The following is an 18,782-nucleotide window of genomic DNA, read 5'->3' on the forward strand; positions in this document are numbered from 1 at the left end:
GAAATGAAGAAGGAGTCAAGAGCAAGGAGGATGAGAGAGAAAGAGAGAGAGGCAGGACATGTCAAAAGAGAGTTTGGGTAGTTCTGGTAAGTGATAAGGAGAGTTTTAGTAAGCAGTACCTCAAGGGCACGGAGGACTGACAGGGATACAGGAGAAAAAAGAGGAGAGAGTGGAAAAAGACCTGGATGAAGACAGACAGAGGGCAACCCATGATTCAGCAGGGCAGGGCACATGTCATGTACTTAAGTCACATACAGTTCGAGACTGTCATTCCCCCTCTCTTATTCTGTCCATCCTCCCTCTTATGTCATTACCAAGAATAAAGCTGAAATGCCAGATAAACAACAAACTCAACTACTCTTGACTTGGGCTTTTTAAGGTACGCTGATCCATCCTCACAGAGAGAGTTATTCAGAGTAAATGAGACACGACTCTGGTTTTAAGTAAATGTTTTTCTGCTGTAAATTCTCTTCTGGAGTTTTATTTAATCCTCAATGTTCCCAAAGTTTCCACCAAAGCTGCTTCTATACCTTTGTTTTGTTTTAGTGAAATGCTTAAAATGACTTCTTTGACATAATGGCTACTAGAGAGTGAAAACCAGGTATGTTCCTACACATCATTTCATCTTTTGTGCCGACATCTAGACTCACAAATGCTTCACTGGCAATACAAAGAGGAATCTGACTGCTGGAGAGCCAAACCAACTGATCTCACGTCTCCTCTATCTAAACACACATGCCTACAATGTGTTTATTCTTGATCTCCACCTTGAACTCTGTTGGGCCTGTTTAACTGGTTACCTCCTTTATACTGACAGTCAAATCCCATTTTTCATGGCTCAACAAATCCTGTATGAAAAGGTAATCTAAGGAAACTGGAGTTATTTTTATCTCCCCAGCTATAAAAGACCAGTGTTCCTCTTTGTGCAGTGCAGTTTAATGTGGCCAGATGACCTGAGCAGTGATCCTTGATCAGTTCTCTTGTTCTTGGAGGTTTAATGACTACAGGCCCTGGACTGGAGCCATATCTAGGTGGAGCAAAAGCAAAGCAGCATACTCTAATGTACCCAGACACTTGTCTTCATTTGGGCTGAGCTGAAGGGTGGAAAGATACATGGTGTGATGAGTTCAGTCTTTTCAGGAGAAACTAAGAGAACGACAAAGAAAAGGGCTGTAGGCTCAGTTTGGATGTTACTACAGACAGGTGATCACCAACTGTAATGATTCCTTCTGAAGTTATGTTATCACCATATCTTTAAATACTCCTGTGTTTATTGTAATGATGTCTTTTGTAGCTTAATTTGGAGAATACTAAAACATTACATTGCAAAAAGTCGACATAGAATAAAGAAGATACAAAAACAGCTGCATAATATGTGCAGAACTAACTATTCTACTTTTACTCTACATACTTTTTATGGTTATTTTAGGTTTAATGTTGCTGGTGTAACTGGGTTCGGCCTCATCAATTTTTCACACACATTTCAGGGCTTCTCAGACCAATATAGATGTTTCACTGTTACACAGTGTGAAGTGCATTAAGTAATAATTCATCCTATTGATGAAGCATTAAATTTACAGAGGAAATGTGAATCAATAAGTAGTGAGAAGCCATAAAAGCTGTGAAAGAGTGTGTGTATGAATTAGAAGAAAGTGAGACAGTGAGAGAGACCAATGGTTGGACACTCCTATAAGTACAGAGAAGGTTTGTACAGAGACGCTACTTAATGAACCTCCCATCACTTGTTCTGTTCTTCCATTGATGGGCAGTGACACTATCCCCAGTTGTCAACTGGTAAAGTTTTAGAAACTGAGCATTAAAAAGCCATTTGAACAGGACAATTTCAAATTACTATCCGTCTCATCCCGCTGCTTCATCATGGAGGTCTACTGGCTATTAGCACGTTCCTCACCTGCATTCATGGAAAGTCATAATCGTTTAACTCCCTGGGACTGGCACTGGAGGAGACAGTTGCTCAAATTGCTAAAGTTATATGTAATTACTGACTTTCTGATACATCTTATGTCTTGACATGAATAAAAAATGTCCATCTACATTGTATAAGGGAAAATAGTCTGCATATAGTAATTAATGCTGTTGGCGTGAACTAATCCTTTTGGAGTCGTCTGACTCGAGGCATGACGATGTTACACTTTGTGTTCTTTGTGAACATTCCCTCACTTTCCCATTTGTTTGCATGACAAACAAATTCAAGCACGTCTCCCTTTTCTGTGTCATCGCCAGCTGGCTTAGTTGCACCCGCAGGTCTTTCCAGCGATGTGCCATCACCTTGTTTTGTACAATATGACACCAGTAGGCTGCAAAGTGCTGCGTCTCTCTCATACATTATTTACAGTCTGAGCTCGTTCTGCTAAATATTTATTTATTACCTGCCTTGGCACATGACATCACACCCTTTTTTGGACTATGTGGGTACACACCAGTTACATCTTTTGCTTGTTCCCTGCTGCTTGATTCTTGCTTGACACACTGTCCACTCCTGTCTGCCATTGGCTGTACCAATGTTCTTACTTCTGCTTATTTCTGAGCAAGGAGGGAACATCAAGAAGACATGAGCTAGTATACACAGTACGATCTTTGTGGAATGACTTCCATCAGTTGGACATAATGGAATTATGTTATTTTGTACAAACTACAGGCTCAGTTCTTAATATAATACAATACTCTAACCATGACATGAATTAATGGATTTGCCAGCATAAACCGAAGCACATCTACACACTGTGAGTACAGAGAGCAGCTACAACAACATGCTTTTTTCACTCTGCTGCTCTTGCACTTCTCCTTGTCTTCAGTGAGAGGCACTAAGTTGTAACGAAAAGATGCAGTAGAGGCAAATATGTATGCAAGAAAGATAACTGACATTTACTGAACCAGTATCTCTCTCTGTGCGGGGACCAACTGGCCTAGAAAAGAGCCACACCCCATCATCCAAACTCTCTTACTCAACTCTGGTTGGTGCAGAAACGTGCTAAGAGCAGTGTTTCACCTTCTAATAATAAGTAAAGGGATAAAACTAAAACAAACACAGGCTATAAGCAGCAGCTGGAGTGAAAAGGGAACAAAATAATAGACAAGAACCCATAAACAAAGAAAGGAAGCGAGCAATGTGCTGCGGAGAGACAAGGCTGGAGAATTGCCTTGCCCTGTCTACAACCCTTGCCCAGTTATTAATGACCTGTGACTGGAGGGTGGGTGTGAGTGGGGAGCATACCAGCCTGCACTGCTCTGGGATAATCTGCATCCCACTGCCATATTCTTCACTAAGCACCAGCTGACAAGACTCATACTTCACTATAAATTGGGCCTTCCAAATCCATTATGGTCTGTATGTGGGCACAGCCAAAAGTCTTGATCGGATGCTCAATGGAAAATAGGACAATAAATAAGGAAAAACCATGCCATGTGGAGAAATAAATGACAAATTTATTGTTTTTAATATTCAATCTAGAATATTTGCTATTTACTTGTGTAAATATTTTTAGAAAGCCAAGTCACACAGGGGTGCTCGCCAGATGAATTGCTGCTATCAATATGAATTTCTGTTCTTTTCACCGACCGTCTCTTCCCTCCTCTTTTCCGCTCGCTATTCAAGCCCACAGGAAGGGATTGCAAAAGCAGTGGAAGGTAAACTGGCCCCAGCAATCAGTAGCCATTAAGCTCCATTTCAATAGTTGATTTCGTGTTTGCCACTGAGTCCACCCACAGAGGGAGGAATATGATCTTAGAGGACAATATAGCTTCATGTGTTTTTGTCCATTTAACAAGAGATGATTGCAGAATGATTCGGTCCTTGTAAGAAACGAGGGGAAGAATCAGCTGTTATTGACACTGCTAACACTAGACAGAAAACATAATTCACACCATTAACTTTTAACTAAAGAGCCAAGTATAACGCCAGTGTTTTCAAGGCTTTAATTCTCTTAGTGTTCAATTTTATTATTTTATTTTATTTAATCCAATTCATTGTGTTTCATGATTTAGTCACAGCTACGACAGAAATACAGTACGTCCAAACAGCAATACTTACTAATCTAGTGTTTACCTTCACCATCAGTGGCTCACTGGTCTATGATTCTTGAAGGCAATTAAACAGGAAGTGTGCTCTAATGTTCTGGCTGAGCATTGGTCAAGATACAAGAGAGGGAGGAGTGGCCCAGCTGGTCAATAAGACACACCTGCAGCTAATTAACCTCTGTTTCAACAGAAGCAGATGGGAGAGAAGTATCAGTTGCAAACTGCCAGTGCCCTGCTGTGCACTTGGAACCTGGAAAGGCTCGGTGTAAAAGACACTGCCATGTTCAGCCCTGAAAGAGGAAGCTTTAATTAGCAGGTGCACAGGTGAACTGTTCCAAAAAAAGAAAAAAGACAAGCCAACATTGATTCTAGCAGTGTGTCAGCACTTGTGCACAGCCCAGTAAATGTGTGCACAAAGAGAACACACCTTTCTTCACGTGAGAGAGAAATGCATAAATACACATATTGGGAATATGAAATCTGTATTGGCAGCAGTTCCACGTCAACTTGTCTACTTGCAGGGAAGCCAGTTTGTCATGCAGCAAGCAATGTCATCAGTGTGTGAAACTTGGCGAGCTCAGCGTAGGCGCAAGTGGCGAATCCAACTCAGTGTCACAAATATCAGTCTCTAATCTTTGAAATCTTAATTAATAACTAAATTTATTAACATAAATGTAGTAATTTATTCATCTGAATTTTAGAAGTACCAGTAAAACAAAGATGGTTGGATTATTTTGTTGGCAAATGTACATTTGTGACACATGAAGAATAAAACCTGCCTGAGAAATTTCAGAAATGTTAGGAGGTGCCTCAGAGTTGTTGGTTTATGTGATTCAGAGCCACAGATGTTGACGCCCTGTGACCAAAGTCTGCAGTCAACAAAGAATGTGCAACTCCACAAGGACAAGTTGGAGGCAGCTGAGTACTTTGTCCTGTCTCCCCTGACACAGATTCGCTCCTCTTCACTATTGGCGAATCCACTGTATTGCCTTTCTTTTCCTTTCTGTCATCTCATGATCTTTCTTAGTGGTAGTTCATCTGTCTAAAAGGGCACTGAAGGTGAAACTGGGGTACCTTCAGCAAGCTCAACTTGTTGTTTCTTTATGTTCTTTAAGTGTTTTCACAGTGGATAGTTTGACTAGTTACAGCAACAATAAGTGGGACGTAACTGAAAGACTTTGCTGAAATCTTGTCTTCCTTCCAATACCTATGGACCCAACTGTACATGTAGTTACTGCCCAATTTCCTACAGTAGCGTATGGATGATATTACTATGGTATAGCATACAACACACACACACATACACACACACACACACACACACACTCTCTAGTGAGAGGGAAAATGGATAACACCATTAATATATACGATTGATTCTTTTCATGTGGTTTCAAAGAAACCTGCTGACAGACATCTTTTGTTGTTTTAATGGCGAGTCTGAATGGTAATATTGTCATTTCCTTCTCCCCAGACATATGCCAATTAAGCTAAATGTTGTCTGTGCCTCTGCAGCCAAAGCTTCATAATAAGCAACGTCTATTATTTATCTTAATATAAAGTAGAAAACACAAAATCCTGATTTGAAATTTAAAAGGTTCTTCTAGGCATTAAAGAAACTCACATCTTCCACATCTTAAGAACCAGACTAGCTTAGACCCCCTCTGGCCTTGGTATCTTAAGGCTGTCAAGCACACAGAGTTGGCAGCTCTTTATCCATATCCTGGTTGGATTTGCCTTGCCACAATGAGTCAGTATAAGAAGGAGGGCCGATACCAGAGCTGATGCCAGAGTCGTCAAGTACTTCTGAGCGTTAAGCCAACTCCTTTCATCTTCGTCTTTCAGATGGTGTGAATTCAACAAGATGTCTCCCGAGACTCCGCTTTTCACTTGTAGGAATGTCAGGATAGAAACTCAGTCATGCGGAAACACAAATGCAAAAATGTAGAGGCGAGGAACAACACACGGCCTTGTACATACACACAAACAAACAAACACATTCACTCAAAGAATTGTGCCAACTTGACTTGAGAAAACTAAATCAAGGACGTTTTGTAGGAGAACTCTGTAGCTGCACAGCTTTCTAACTAATCTTATTTTTTATTTACAGTTACTAACTCATACAGTATTGTATCTTCACAAGTAGGTTGCAGCTAATTCAGGTCCAAATACTAAATCCCAAAAATGACATGTAATTGTTCTTCAGTGCTTTTTGTTTATGTTGATCTCCTACATCCTCCAGCGGGACCTCGTAGGAAGGTGTTCTAGTTTGGGACTGATGGATCTGCACACTCATTGTTTTAACATGACCTCCTTAATCTGAATCAATTGTTCTGTCAGGTCAGGTCATGCAGGAGTCAAGTCTAAGAGCCAACATCATTTTTGAGTCTATTTAAATTCTTATTATATCATGTATGATAGAAATAGTAGAGCACTTATATCACACACAGATACACAGGAAAATACATGATGTATTTAAGCCAGTGTTCTTGTGTCTTTGCTAAAGAGAGGTGCAACTACATGTATGGATTTATTCATTCTTCTGCTCAATTACATACAGTATAATTAATACCGTTTCCTATCAACTGACTAATACTCTGCTCTAAGTGTCACCGCGAGGGAGAAAGTCTAAGTACTTGTACACTTGTGAATAAACATCACATGCTCCGTAGAGCATCATTGGAACCATCAATGATAACTTGTTGACCTCTGATAAAAACATGAAGCTTAAAGCAATCACACATTTTATGTTTCCTTTATATCTCATGGATTGAAACACACAATACAATGTGAAATACAGGGTTGTATTCTCGGGGAGATTGGACTTGCATGATTACTGCTATGTTATCATCTGCGGTGCACACAAACCTGCCAAGCATGAAATCAGATCTCATAAAGATAGTGTGAATTAAATTTGTCTTCAGATTTAAATCTCTAAATCTCTCTCTCTCTGTCTAAGGGGTGTGATATGATGCATGTGGTGTAGATGAGAATATGCTTATTCCGAGTCTGCCTTACAGCGTTGTAAAACCAGACAGTCTCGGCTCCCAGGCCCTCAATTCAGAAGAGTTGAATATGTTATTCAATGTGGTCCAAGACAATGATTGCAGCAGGGTTATGTAGATGATGAAAGTAGTAAAGACAGATATTGAAGTAGTGCGGGGGGGGGGGCGAATATATTCAAGGAGAATACATTTAGAATCTGGTCTACGTTAGGTCCTGAATATTGTATTATGTTCCTCAGAGTGGGTAGTGCCAATGAGCAACCTCCCAGTTTGAACAACAAAAGATGTCTCGACGACAAAAGCAGCTTGAACTCAGTTTCTTCAGCGATGAAAAGATTTGACATATTGTACGTAAGGATGACAACAAAAAGCCTTTGTGGCTCTTTGACAGAATCAGTGGGAACCTAAACAAATCTTTGATCTCAAACACACCCCATCAAGCAAGTTTGGTGATGAATTCAATGCTGAGCCTTGTCAGTATTTTGAGACCTAAATGCTAATTAGTGAGTCATGTGTAACATCCAAGATCCAGTGTATGGAAGCTTAAAAATGTTAGAATTTAGTTAAGGAACTAGTTACGTCTGGCTACCAGCTACATCACTGCGACTCAACCTTCAAGCTTTAAGAATTTTTATTAATGTAAAATGTAAATGGAGTCATTTGACTGCTAGAATTCAGCCATGGAAAACCTCTACCTGTCCCTTTAGCTGGAGTCGGACGTGTCCACTACAGTATGCAGAGTCAAGAAGTGACGAGCAAGATTTGAATCTCTGGTGAACCTGATCAGAACAGTCTGATCTGTCAAAATCAATCGATTTTCATCTCTTTTCTAGCTATTAACTGGTGTTAAGTTGAACAGTGGTTGAAATAACACACACACACACACACACACACACACTCACACACACACACACACTGACAGCATTATACAATTATTCCAGATAGAAAATAGAGTTAATTTTATTTTCAAAATTTAATGGGACAATACCCATCAGATTTTGTGATAGACATTGTCCCACTTTTGTCATGTACTGTAGCCTCACTGAATAATTAATCTATTATCATCTGTAATAAAGATAATCATTAACTGCTGCCCCATGGTTTTTCTTCCTTTTTCTTGAATGTGTTAGTTAAAAGCTTTATATTATTGTTTTATTACACTTCTACTCCATCCATGTCTTGTTTTCATCTTGCCGTCTATTGTTTTACAGTTTTTAAACTGTGTTCTCAATTGTTTGAAATACAGTGTAGACAAACATTTCTCACTCTTGCAGCCTTGCCTTGCACCACACTGTCGTTCTATTTGTATTGTCAATGGTGTCATGACATCCCTTTCGTCCTCTGAGACCCTGAGACAGTGTGATAGCCCAGCTCAGAAGATGTGTCCACTTTCATCTATCCTCTCTTCTCTTCACTTGCGCCCTTCCTTCCCTTCCGTTGAGACCGCAACATGCCAGAGGTCTTTGGCAGCATTTATCTGCCCTGCTGGTGAACCTTTTTAGTTGGCACAATTCAAGTCTCAGTCCATCTGAGGCCCATGCCACTTAGTGTTAGAAGATGAGTTGGACAGAGAACTGTACACTAGGGAGAAGGGATAAGGTCTGACGCTTGGACAAGATGCGTGTTGAGGAAAGGATGGCACGGAGGAGGTTAGCAAGAGACAGATGGGGGCAAGAGGGGGCCATCTGTAGGGAAATTTGGAAGAGGAAACAGGGATGTCAACACTGAGGCAAGCTCAAGCACGAGACACAAAGGTAACCTGGGAAATTAGGATTTGATGAGCTGCGAGCAAAGGAGTCAAGGAGAGTGATGCTGTGACAAGATTATCTGATGGGTAAGGAAAGAAGAGGGAAGCCACATTCTGCCACTCTTCTTTTCCAACTTTGCACTTACCAACTTTTGGAAGCAGGAAGTAGTTGAGTAAAATGGGAAGAAAGGGAGAAAGAAAAAGATATTACTGAAACTAGAAATCCATAGGCATCATGTTTTGTAGTAAAGAACTGAGGAGAAGGACCTGTGAGAAGTAAAGAGGTTCAGCAGGGAGAGGGACTGAAGCCAGTGAGAAAATGACCTGAAAGTAGGCCGATCGAATCTTACTATTAGAAAATGAACTGAGGATAGAGATTTGGCAGATGGAGAAAGTTGCACAGAACAGGTAAATGAGATCAGAAATGAATGAGGCACAAAGGTGCAAGCTAAACCTGAAACAAATAGAAAGGTTTGTGGATTCAGCTGGGATACCAAAAAGTAAAAAAGTAAAAAGACTTTTACTTTTTCCTAGTTTCACATTCCTCAGTAATGACTTGATAGTTCTCAGACAATTTATATGGAAATTCACCTGAAAGACTCCTGTCGATTAATAGGCTAATAATCAGTAACTGACTTAGGCAAGAAAACCAATTTGAGGTTATGGTTAAAATTTGGTTCTTGGGTTCTTAGAGAACACGTTTTCTACTTGATGTTGAAACTCAATTACCTTCACCCCTGGAGTGACATGCGACATCGGTGAACCTGTAGCGGGCTACAAGCAGAGCTAGAGCTCGTTATTACAAACACCAGAGCATGCAGACATTTTTTTAGTTTCCAAGCGTACACATGCTTGAACAACCTCCCCCTGCAGGCTTGAAGTGTGGCACTCACTGTGGTTTCACATCTTTTTTTTTTTAAGTTAAAGTGCTGCTGCTAATTGAAAATAAAACTTGAACATTTATTAAACACAGTTTGGTTATTTCACACTTCAGGAATTTAGTGATCTTTCCTGAGTTTAGATAGTCATGTTGAGTTGTATTGGACATCAGTAGTTAGCTTCCAGAGGACTGTTTAAACCAAAGCTCATCATTTATTCATAATTTAATTAAAATGGCAAATGCATGCAATCTGATGATAGACTGTATGCACTGACATCAGAGAACCCCAATTGGAATCTGTTCATAACTGAATCTTTGGGTACTTGTGACTGTCGCTACTTAAAATTACACTAGGAACATTTAGCCTAATGCTTCACTAGGATCAGCTGATACAGTAGTGACTGTATCGTCTGTTTCCATCTGATCTTTGAGAACTTATTGATGTGATGAGGATGGTGATGGTTCTTCGCTACCATTACATTCAGGTCAGTGGATTTGCTGTACAAACAACCAAACAATAAGCCTTATACTTTCATGAATTTCAAAACATCATTATATAGACTTAAAGTAATTAATGATCTGAAAAGTAAAGGACATTAAGAAAGATCATGTGATACCAGCGTTGCTACATTTGACACATTAAATCTGCACGTCTCATTTATGGCACACTGTCCTTTTCAATCAAGTAGAACATTTCATACTCATAATGACACGTTTTTAATTTCATAATGTTACCACTCAGAGGAGTTTCAACATTGGACAAACGTAAAAGTAAAAATCCTAAAATGCTAATAGTTTACAGTAAATAGTGCAGTTACAGCACACAGCCTGTTAGGAGAAAAGTCAGAGAAGCAATTATTCTGCACAAAGTTAGTGCCCCAGTGACAAGGTTGAGTATTTATTGCAATGAGGTGAGAGTAACGGCAAAATTAATATGGCATAGACGGAGAGTGGTAAGGACAGAAGTTAGAGCAATTTGTGTTCTTCCCGCTGCTGTGTGACATTGAGAGGACAATGTGTTTGGGAGATAACAAAATTGAAGAAGTGACATTAGGCTCAGTAGGAGAGGAAGCTGTATTTGAGAAACAGTGTTTTGTATAAGAGAAAAAGGTTCAGGTGGTCTAAAACTAACAATGTTGGTACTTATACACTAAAGAAAACTTGAACATTATTTGGAATGGTCATAGACATAAATCTAAAGATTCAAGGATTCTGTGGTACTTTGCTGTATTTTTCACTGCCATGTGAAAAAAGAAAAAGAAAATCTACTGAATATAACATAGAAAACAGAAGCGGCCCTGGAATACATGATATTCTTCTGCTTAGCAGTGTTTCTTTCAATGCCTGCATGTAAAAGCATTGGTTTTTCAATTTTAGACCAACAACCCTGCTGGTTTTCTGATGTCCAAAAACCAGAACTCTGGCTTCTGGGGACCTGCTTTAAAACCCACTGACACAAGAATGTTGTCCAGTTACACGTAGAGTGTTTAGTGTTGAAATAGGATTAAGGATAGGTGGTAGGAGGGAGAGAAAACCAGCTAACAGTAAATCTGAAGAAATACTCCAGTGGCTGTGCATATTTCAAGGAAAATTAAATTCTAGCTATATGTTCAACACAAATAGAGCAGACTTCTCGTTATACTGCTTGGTTGAGTCCTTATCTTGTAATAGCTACTGAGTTAATATCATTATACAGTATTAGTCTGTCTTGTTGGATATTTACACTAAGGGATTTGGTAGTGATACATTAAATGTTGATGTAACTTTATGAACATCTGATTTTCTCTAGTGCTTTATTGATGCAGATCAGTACTTTGAGGAATAAATGTTCCTCTAGTTGAACCTCATCTGAATGATCTAAGCATTACGAGCCTATGCTTTCCCCTCATGTTTACTTTTAAACTTTCAAATTTGATGTTATGGTCTAATGATAGATGTTGGTGCACTGAATACATCAAAGTAAAAAATGTGGAAGCTTACTTGGATCAGACAGGATAGAGTCTGTCTTGGGCAGAAACTGGTCACAGCGGATTCCCTGGTAGCCTTCTCGACACCTGGTGAAGAAAAAAGGAAAAATAAATCATCAGTCAGATTCAGGTACAGTAGATGTGCCAGGGAACAAATGCCATTACACCTGTACTGTAAATGCATGAGCTGCACATAAACAGTGTCCTTGGTGTTTTGGGACAAATGCACGTAAAGCCCAGTCCTTATGAAAGCAAGCGTAAGTGCCAAAAAGTGCAAAGTAAGGTAAGCTGACAAGAGGAAATTAATAGCGGGGAGATCTATAAGGCCTGAAACCTGCACTTTTCTCAAAGAAGACATCTGTCAAAATCACAAATTGGGCACTGCAGAACAGAAGAAGCATCCAAAGCCCATTAACTGAGACCCTGTAACCTTTCTCTGTGTGCACCTAAATGAGATTCAGGTTTTTGTGTGGACTTTGAAAATGTTCACAAAGGACAGGGCACGATTAATCAAAAGGCAAAACTTTGTCTTAAAATACAATAATGACTAAGAACCTGCCGTCTTTAAGACATGATTGGTTGTGAATAATTCTCTAACTTTTGACTGGCGAGAGTCTGGCAAAGATCTTTAAGAGGCTAATAATTTTTAAAATGTGCTGCACTGCTCGTCTGCCCTTCAAATTGTCCTAAGAAAAGACTAGGACATTACAGGATTGTGTTTTTAGTTAATTTCAGCTCAGTTAATATGTCCTTACACATGCAGGTGTAACTGTGTCTTACAGTGCACAGAGATAGCCCAAACGTCAATAGGCAGTGTAAAGCCTAATTGGATGCCTCAGTTGGTTTGGATATCAATCTTAGCCTTTGGCCATTTATGCTTTTCTTGCTGTTCTGTTTTTTTCTGTCCCTATTGAGGAAAATGCAGGTTTCATACATGCAAATATAAGAGAAACTTAAGAAACAGATTTAGTCATAGTGCAGAATCCTTTAATTTGAACCAACTATATCGACTGAATCATCATTAGGTCACTTTCACAACTATTCTGTTCTACTTAAACTGCATCCCAATGCATCTCCTGTTTACCCCTGTGGCTTTGTTTCATTGACACTGCTGGAATTAACTTGTATCTGCTCTGACAAGCTGACAGCAGAGCACATAAGCATATCCCAACGGCCTCTGCTTTTGGAAACCCCCAACTGGGAGAACATCTACGTCCACACAGACAAAACACCACAGCTGTGCATAAAGATCAAGCATCCAAAGAAATGCAGTGTGACATATCAAAGATTTTTCTCTTTGCAGAATGAGAATGACGCCCCTCTTTTTGTCTTTCATCTACGGTGAGTGATTTTCAATTATTAAATGAGCTGCAGTAGGCTGGGAATGATGCACTGTTCTGTGCATGCTTAAAGAGTATCTTCGCTGCTGGGAGGAAAGAGGGGCAAATATGGTGCAACATATGGTGAAAAGAAGGTCTGTGACATTGATGCTGACTCTAAACAATATGAAAATCAAACTTCTTTTGGCTTCTTAACTACTTACATCACTTAAATGGGCCCGGATGCCATATTACAAACTATTTTAGTTTTCAAGTGCAGTGTAATTTGAGTAGAAAAGTAATTTACATGAATTTATCTTCAGAAAAGTCTGTAAGCATACTAAAAGCTTGATGGTTGAGTGTGTTGTGGTACCCTGTTCAGTACTGTTCAGTCCTATCACACATTGCAAAGCACACAGGAGATGAAGGATAACAAGTCCTCTAAGTTTTTCCTCACTACGTTAGTCCCGGTTCTTTCATAAGACCCACATAAGTGTTATATACAAACACAAGCATCTGTTAAAATACAGCCTCTCTAGAGTCATGCAACTAAATGGTTTCTGCCGTCTCTTACAATGCCTCCAAAATGGCACAATTACCATTACCGGTGTTTTCTTCCTAACAAAGCTCTGGTATTTTTTATTTTACAGGAAGACAGTGACTTGTTCTTTGGGCTCCCTGCAGTTAGCTTCACATAACACCTTTGTGATAATTTAGATTTAAGGACTTACTCATTTCACCAAATGTCAGGATATATTAAGTATCTGCCTGTGATTATCTTTGTGTTTGTTATTCTCAGCTTTTACTGTAGCACTGTATATAGAAGAACACCACAAAGCCAATCGATCACAGTCACCTTGTTTTAAAGTTACAATTTAAATCAAACTTTAACACCACAGAGAAAGTAGTTTGAATGTTGTACTCTGGTGTTCAGAGTTCAGCTTCCTAATCAGGATCAAAGTCTAACTCATAAAACAGGTTGCTTTCCTCTGTGCTAAATATGTGGTCATTAAGCATCTCTCCATGCCACCGTGACCTGAACCGACTGAACTTTAACAGGAGGCGACCTTCGTCACACCAAGTTCAAGGCAGGAAGGTAATTGAAAGAACAGAGGCTTAACATGGTGACAGCGACTGTGGAAATGAGAAAGAGAATAAAACTAGACTAGACTAACAAAAATAAAGACAAACCTAAGTGATGGTAGAGGTCTGATGTGTAGCTAACATACGAACCACAGAGAGAAGAGACAAATACAACTATGAACAGCTGTGTAGACATAGCACAGATATACGCGTCTTGTTGTGTGGCCACGAGCACCACAAATATTACTTCTTTATCATGCCGAGCACTGTGTAGTACATGAAGTTATTGTCTCCCACAAACTTCGCTCTTCTTTTGCCTCTGTTGCTCCCAGCAGAGACCAAAACACATCAGAGTGTTACTTCATAAAGCTCGGAGGAGTGAATCTAAGACTGGATGAGAGACATTCGGGGGGTACTGAAGAGCCGCATGACTTCTAATTAGCACTGCAGTCATTAATTAAAAGAAAACAGGAAGAGGCTGCACGCATGTGTGAGAGCACGCGTATTGCGTAATATCTATCACCAATGTACAAAGCAGCACAGAACAGGGGATAAATATAAATATACTGCCAGGAGAGTGATGAATGTCTGCAAAAAAAGTATGAGAACACACGTGCTGGTGCATATAGACACATGTACATATGCATAACAGAGAAGAAAGAGCACATCCCATAGCATCGAAAACAGGCCATTTCTTCCCCAGTGATCTTAACTTAATATAGCAGCTGAAGAGCCTTTCATTAACAATGCAGTATGCCAATATCCTGGTTCTTACTGAATATGAAGCTTTATTTATTTTTACAATCTCCCCATCAGGATTTCATAAATAACCAATTATTGGTTTTGGTCAACCCTGTGGTTTAAATGTTCTCACCACATGCTGTGCTGTGTGTATTATACAGACTCTGTATATTAGGATACGTTGATCTTACTTTACCACATCAAGCTAACAGAAATTATAAAACGCACTCTATCCTCATGTTTAATGTCATGACATACCATCCTCATCTACTGCAGTGCTGTACAGCCCTGTTATAAACCGAATTTATTCATTCCAGAGAGACTGAAAAGCAGCAAATGAAGACAGATTTCTGAAATGTTCTTCTCTGTAACCCAATTGTTTTACTGCTCTTCCTAAGTTGGTACGAGACAGAAAACATTTATCATGTCCACTGACTCCTCTCTCAGATACTGAAGATGTGATACAAATAAAATAATAAGGCAATTTACAGTGTCAAACAACAAATGAATGATTAGAAACCCAAACAACTGCTTCTCTCTCCTTGGCAGGGCAGCCATTTAGACCAATTTAATACAGTGCAGCCACACAACAGCGTGAGGCTCAACGGTCTATTAAGAGAAAATATGCCACAGTGCATTGGTCAGACTGTGACAGGTTGATTCAATGATCCTCACACTGTGGGCCATTTTCTCAGCATGAAATTCATTTTCGAGCAAAATGGACGATACACTTCCAGTGAACTGGCCAACAAATAACGGGAAATAGCCGAATAGATGGAGAAGTGTTGTTTCTGTCATGGTTGGAGCCTGACCGTACAACAATCTGCACAGCAAAGACATCAGAAGGTAAAATCACTAAAGCAGCTGCATAACTTTTAAATTAAAATGGTTGTTGCATCCCCTCAAAACCGCTGATGAAATGCATGGATTGGTCTGATGCTGATATTCTGGATTGATTTCAGACCAGCTCCAGTCTCTACAGATTGGTGAGTAAACATTTATAACAAAACAATGATCAAATCATTTAAGCAAAGTTCAAGTTGAAGGAAAGTTCACTTGGAATAAAGTTTTCATGAGTCAATAAGGCCCCATCATTGCTCCATTCACACAGATGATAGTCCAATAATGCACCAAGCTAGATAGAAAAATATAGTGCTACGTGTCCAATAGGCAGAAACAGACGTAACAGATATTCTTTCATTGCACTGTGTGTAATTAAGTTTTAAACCAACATAATGAAGATTTAAATTCAGTTTGTTACTGTGGATACAGAGTAAAGTCATATCATTTGATGCATCAGATCCTGATGTAATCCAATATGTCTGCTCGGCTGGTGTAGCAGCTTGCTGCTCAGATGTTTGTTTAATCCGACTTGCAGACAACCAAATACAATTGACAGTGTGGACTTCAAAGCAGACCTGAGATGATCACCTTTCTACTTTAATGACATTATATACTGCTCACCCATATGTGTTTTCATTCATTCCTCCTTTTCTTTATGGGACAGAAAACTGAAGTGAAAATCTATCTTTGCTAGGTACCAAGGGAAGTCTTTTCTCTCATTTTTCCTAGATGGCGTGATTGAAGCGCATCCGGGGAGCCATGTCTCAGTCTGACAGTTTAAGAGAGACAAACGGTGTGAAACTGCGTGTGCACTGGGTGTTGCTTTTCATGCGTGTGCATGTTGTATTGTATGTGTTTGTATTTTGTATGCAGACAAAGGGCTCTTGTGTGTATGAATATGCAGACATGTCTGTGCTCACTCTTTGTTACCTCTGTTTCCTTTTACTCAATTTGATCAATGGTTCATGTAATGTAATGTAATTAAAGAAAGAAAATGGAGAAATAACACGTTACACATGCAAATATTACATGTCGCTAAACAAGGACTGTGATAGAAACGTTCAAAGGGGATCTCATCCAAAATGGTCTTGTGGTGTGGCGTGACCAAATCTGAGTTGAATTTCTGTAAACTGCATCTGTGGAGTTTTAATTACTAAAATAGATTTCGATGAAGACTGAAAGTTCCAAGTTGATCAAACTGGATCTCAGTGGACTGGTGAGCGTCGTCATGACCCCATTTGGAATTTTAGGATAAAAGTTAAACCTAATTGTAAATTTATATTAACACCTGAGGTAAGTCAAGTGTAAAGAATAGCACTGCAGTCATCTCTAACATTTCCTGCTTTGGACATTTTGAGTTGCCAAATGCAGCTCCCTGCTGAGCTTCGAGCTCTTTAAACAAAACACGACTCCCACTGAACGCTGCACACACGGCATGGTGTTTAAATGTGTGCCCTTTCCTCCATCTCACCAGGAGTCTCGGTGAGAGGGAAGTAACTCAATAATTCACAGCTCCACCTGTTTGCACTCAAAATTAAAACAACACCCTCCACTTTTTGCTTATATTTTCTTATTTTACTTCAGCTCCTCTTTCTTTCAGCATTTCATCATCTCTTCTTTACAGGCCTTAACTTATGAAAACCAAAAGCAGAACTTGGGGAGATGAGGAGCATTTGTGGAGGCCAGAGGAAGATGCTTTGCATGCAGAACTGGTTTTCACCAAAATCGTTGTTATATTTCTGACAGCCTGAAAGAAAGTGAAACTCGATTTGTCCAAGCAATCCCTCCTGGGAGTACAGCAAAATTGGTACATTAGTTCATCCTGCATCTCTCGAACAGTGGCATCAGACGGCAAAGATGACGAGACACAGCAGAGACAACAAACAAACAAGAGAAGACGTCTGTCCTCACGAGAAAACAGCACTGGTTTGTTTAAACAGTTTAAAACAACACATGCATGTTCTCCAGGCCAAGAAACCATGTGTGGTGATATGAATAATGACTGTCCAGAGAAATCACAATTATTCTAAAAGTGTCCTGTGTGTTAATGGGCTGCAGCAAAGGTCTAAATATGTGTGACGCCACAGAGTTTTGGGTTGGATAGATGATACATAAATATGATAGATATCCCTAATTTAAAGAGATACATGATCCAAAGTGTGTTTTTCCTGCGCTGATCCTAAATGTCAGACTCCATGTTGGGGTTATTGAGGCAGCAAGGAGACTGCAAGAACTGAAACTAGTCTGTTTGGGCTGCCTGGGTTTTCACTTCCAAGTTTCTAATTCAGAAACTGAATATAACATTAGGAAAAAGAAAGACTCAGCAGTCTTCTCCTTTCCAGGAATACATATCTAGCAAAGCCATCCACCCTGCAAACCTTTTCCTCACCATGATCACATCTGTCTCTCTCTGTCGGGCTGAATGAAGAAGGTAAACACCAGCAGCTGCAAGAGTTTCTCTCTAGTTCCCTGCACAGAGTAAGTCCAGTTACTCTCTGTCTTATGCTGCCATCTTGATACAGGCTGGAAATACCATTAAAGGTGAGATAAGACTTTAAATCTAAACCCTTATCTCTTTTTCTTTCTGACCTTCTCTTCATTTCTCTCCCCGTTTCCCTCTTCTTATGAATATTAACTCTTTAGCACTAAGCCCACGTATCTCTTTGCTTAATAACTCTCACCCTATAAGTCACTTTGATTAGATGTTTTCTTCATTCTATCGACATTGAACAAATATCTCAGTGAATGTCAAAGGGGGCAATGAGGTACTTAGATAAATAAATGAGCCGTTATCTCTGCTTGTGACAGAAACCACGTTTTAACCGTTACAGGATCAATAGACAAACATTTTACATCCACTGAAGTTAATTCAGTGCCCATAAGTTTTGTATAAGATTCAAATAATATCAGACATGAGTATTATGTTCTGCTGTCCACATACGTTTTATCACATAGTGCAGCAGGTTGTCATAATCACTCCTCACAAAGACACTATTTAACTAGGAACTTTAATACCTATCTGTTTCCACCCTTAATTTTAATTCTTTTCTGCTTGAGATACTGTGGTGCTCATTGGCAGCTGAAACAAAAGGAACTCTGGACTCTGTTAAATAAGGTACGACAGAACTGGCAGCTTTATCACATCCTAATTTCAGAAAATAC

At 39.5% G+C, this 18,782-nt stretch overlaps 1 protein-coding gene across 1 annotated transcript in view; it reads right to left on the bottom strand.

Moving 5' to 3' along the window:
- The window catches only part of LOC113159489 (pro-neuregulin-3, membrane-bound isoform), a 253,411-nt gene that overhangs the window by 38,604 nt on the left and 196,025 nt on the right, over positions 1 to 18,782 (bottom strand). The window contains 2 exon segments of the mRNA XM_026356211.1: positions 8,934 to 8,936; positions 11,648 to 11,721. Coding sequence (XP_026211996.1) covers positions 8,934 to 8,936; positions 11,648 to 11,721 — 77 coding nt within the window.

This window comes from Anabas testudineus, chromosome 15 (genome assembly GCF_900324465.2).
Source record: "Anabas testudineus chromosome 15, fAnaTes1.2, whole genome shotgun sequence".
NCBI lineage: Eukaryota > Metazoa > Chordata > Actinopteri > Anabantiformes > Anabantidae > Anabas > Anabas testudineus.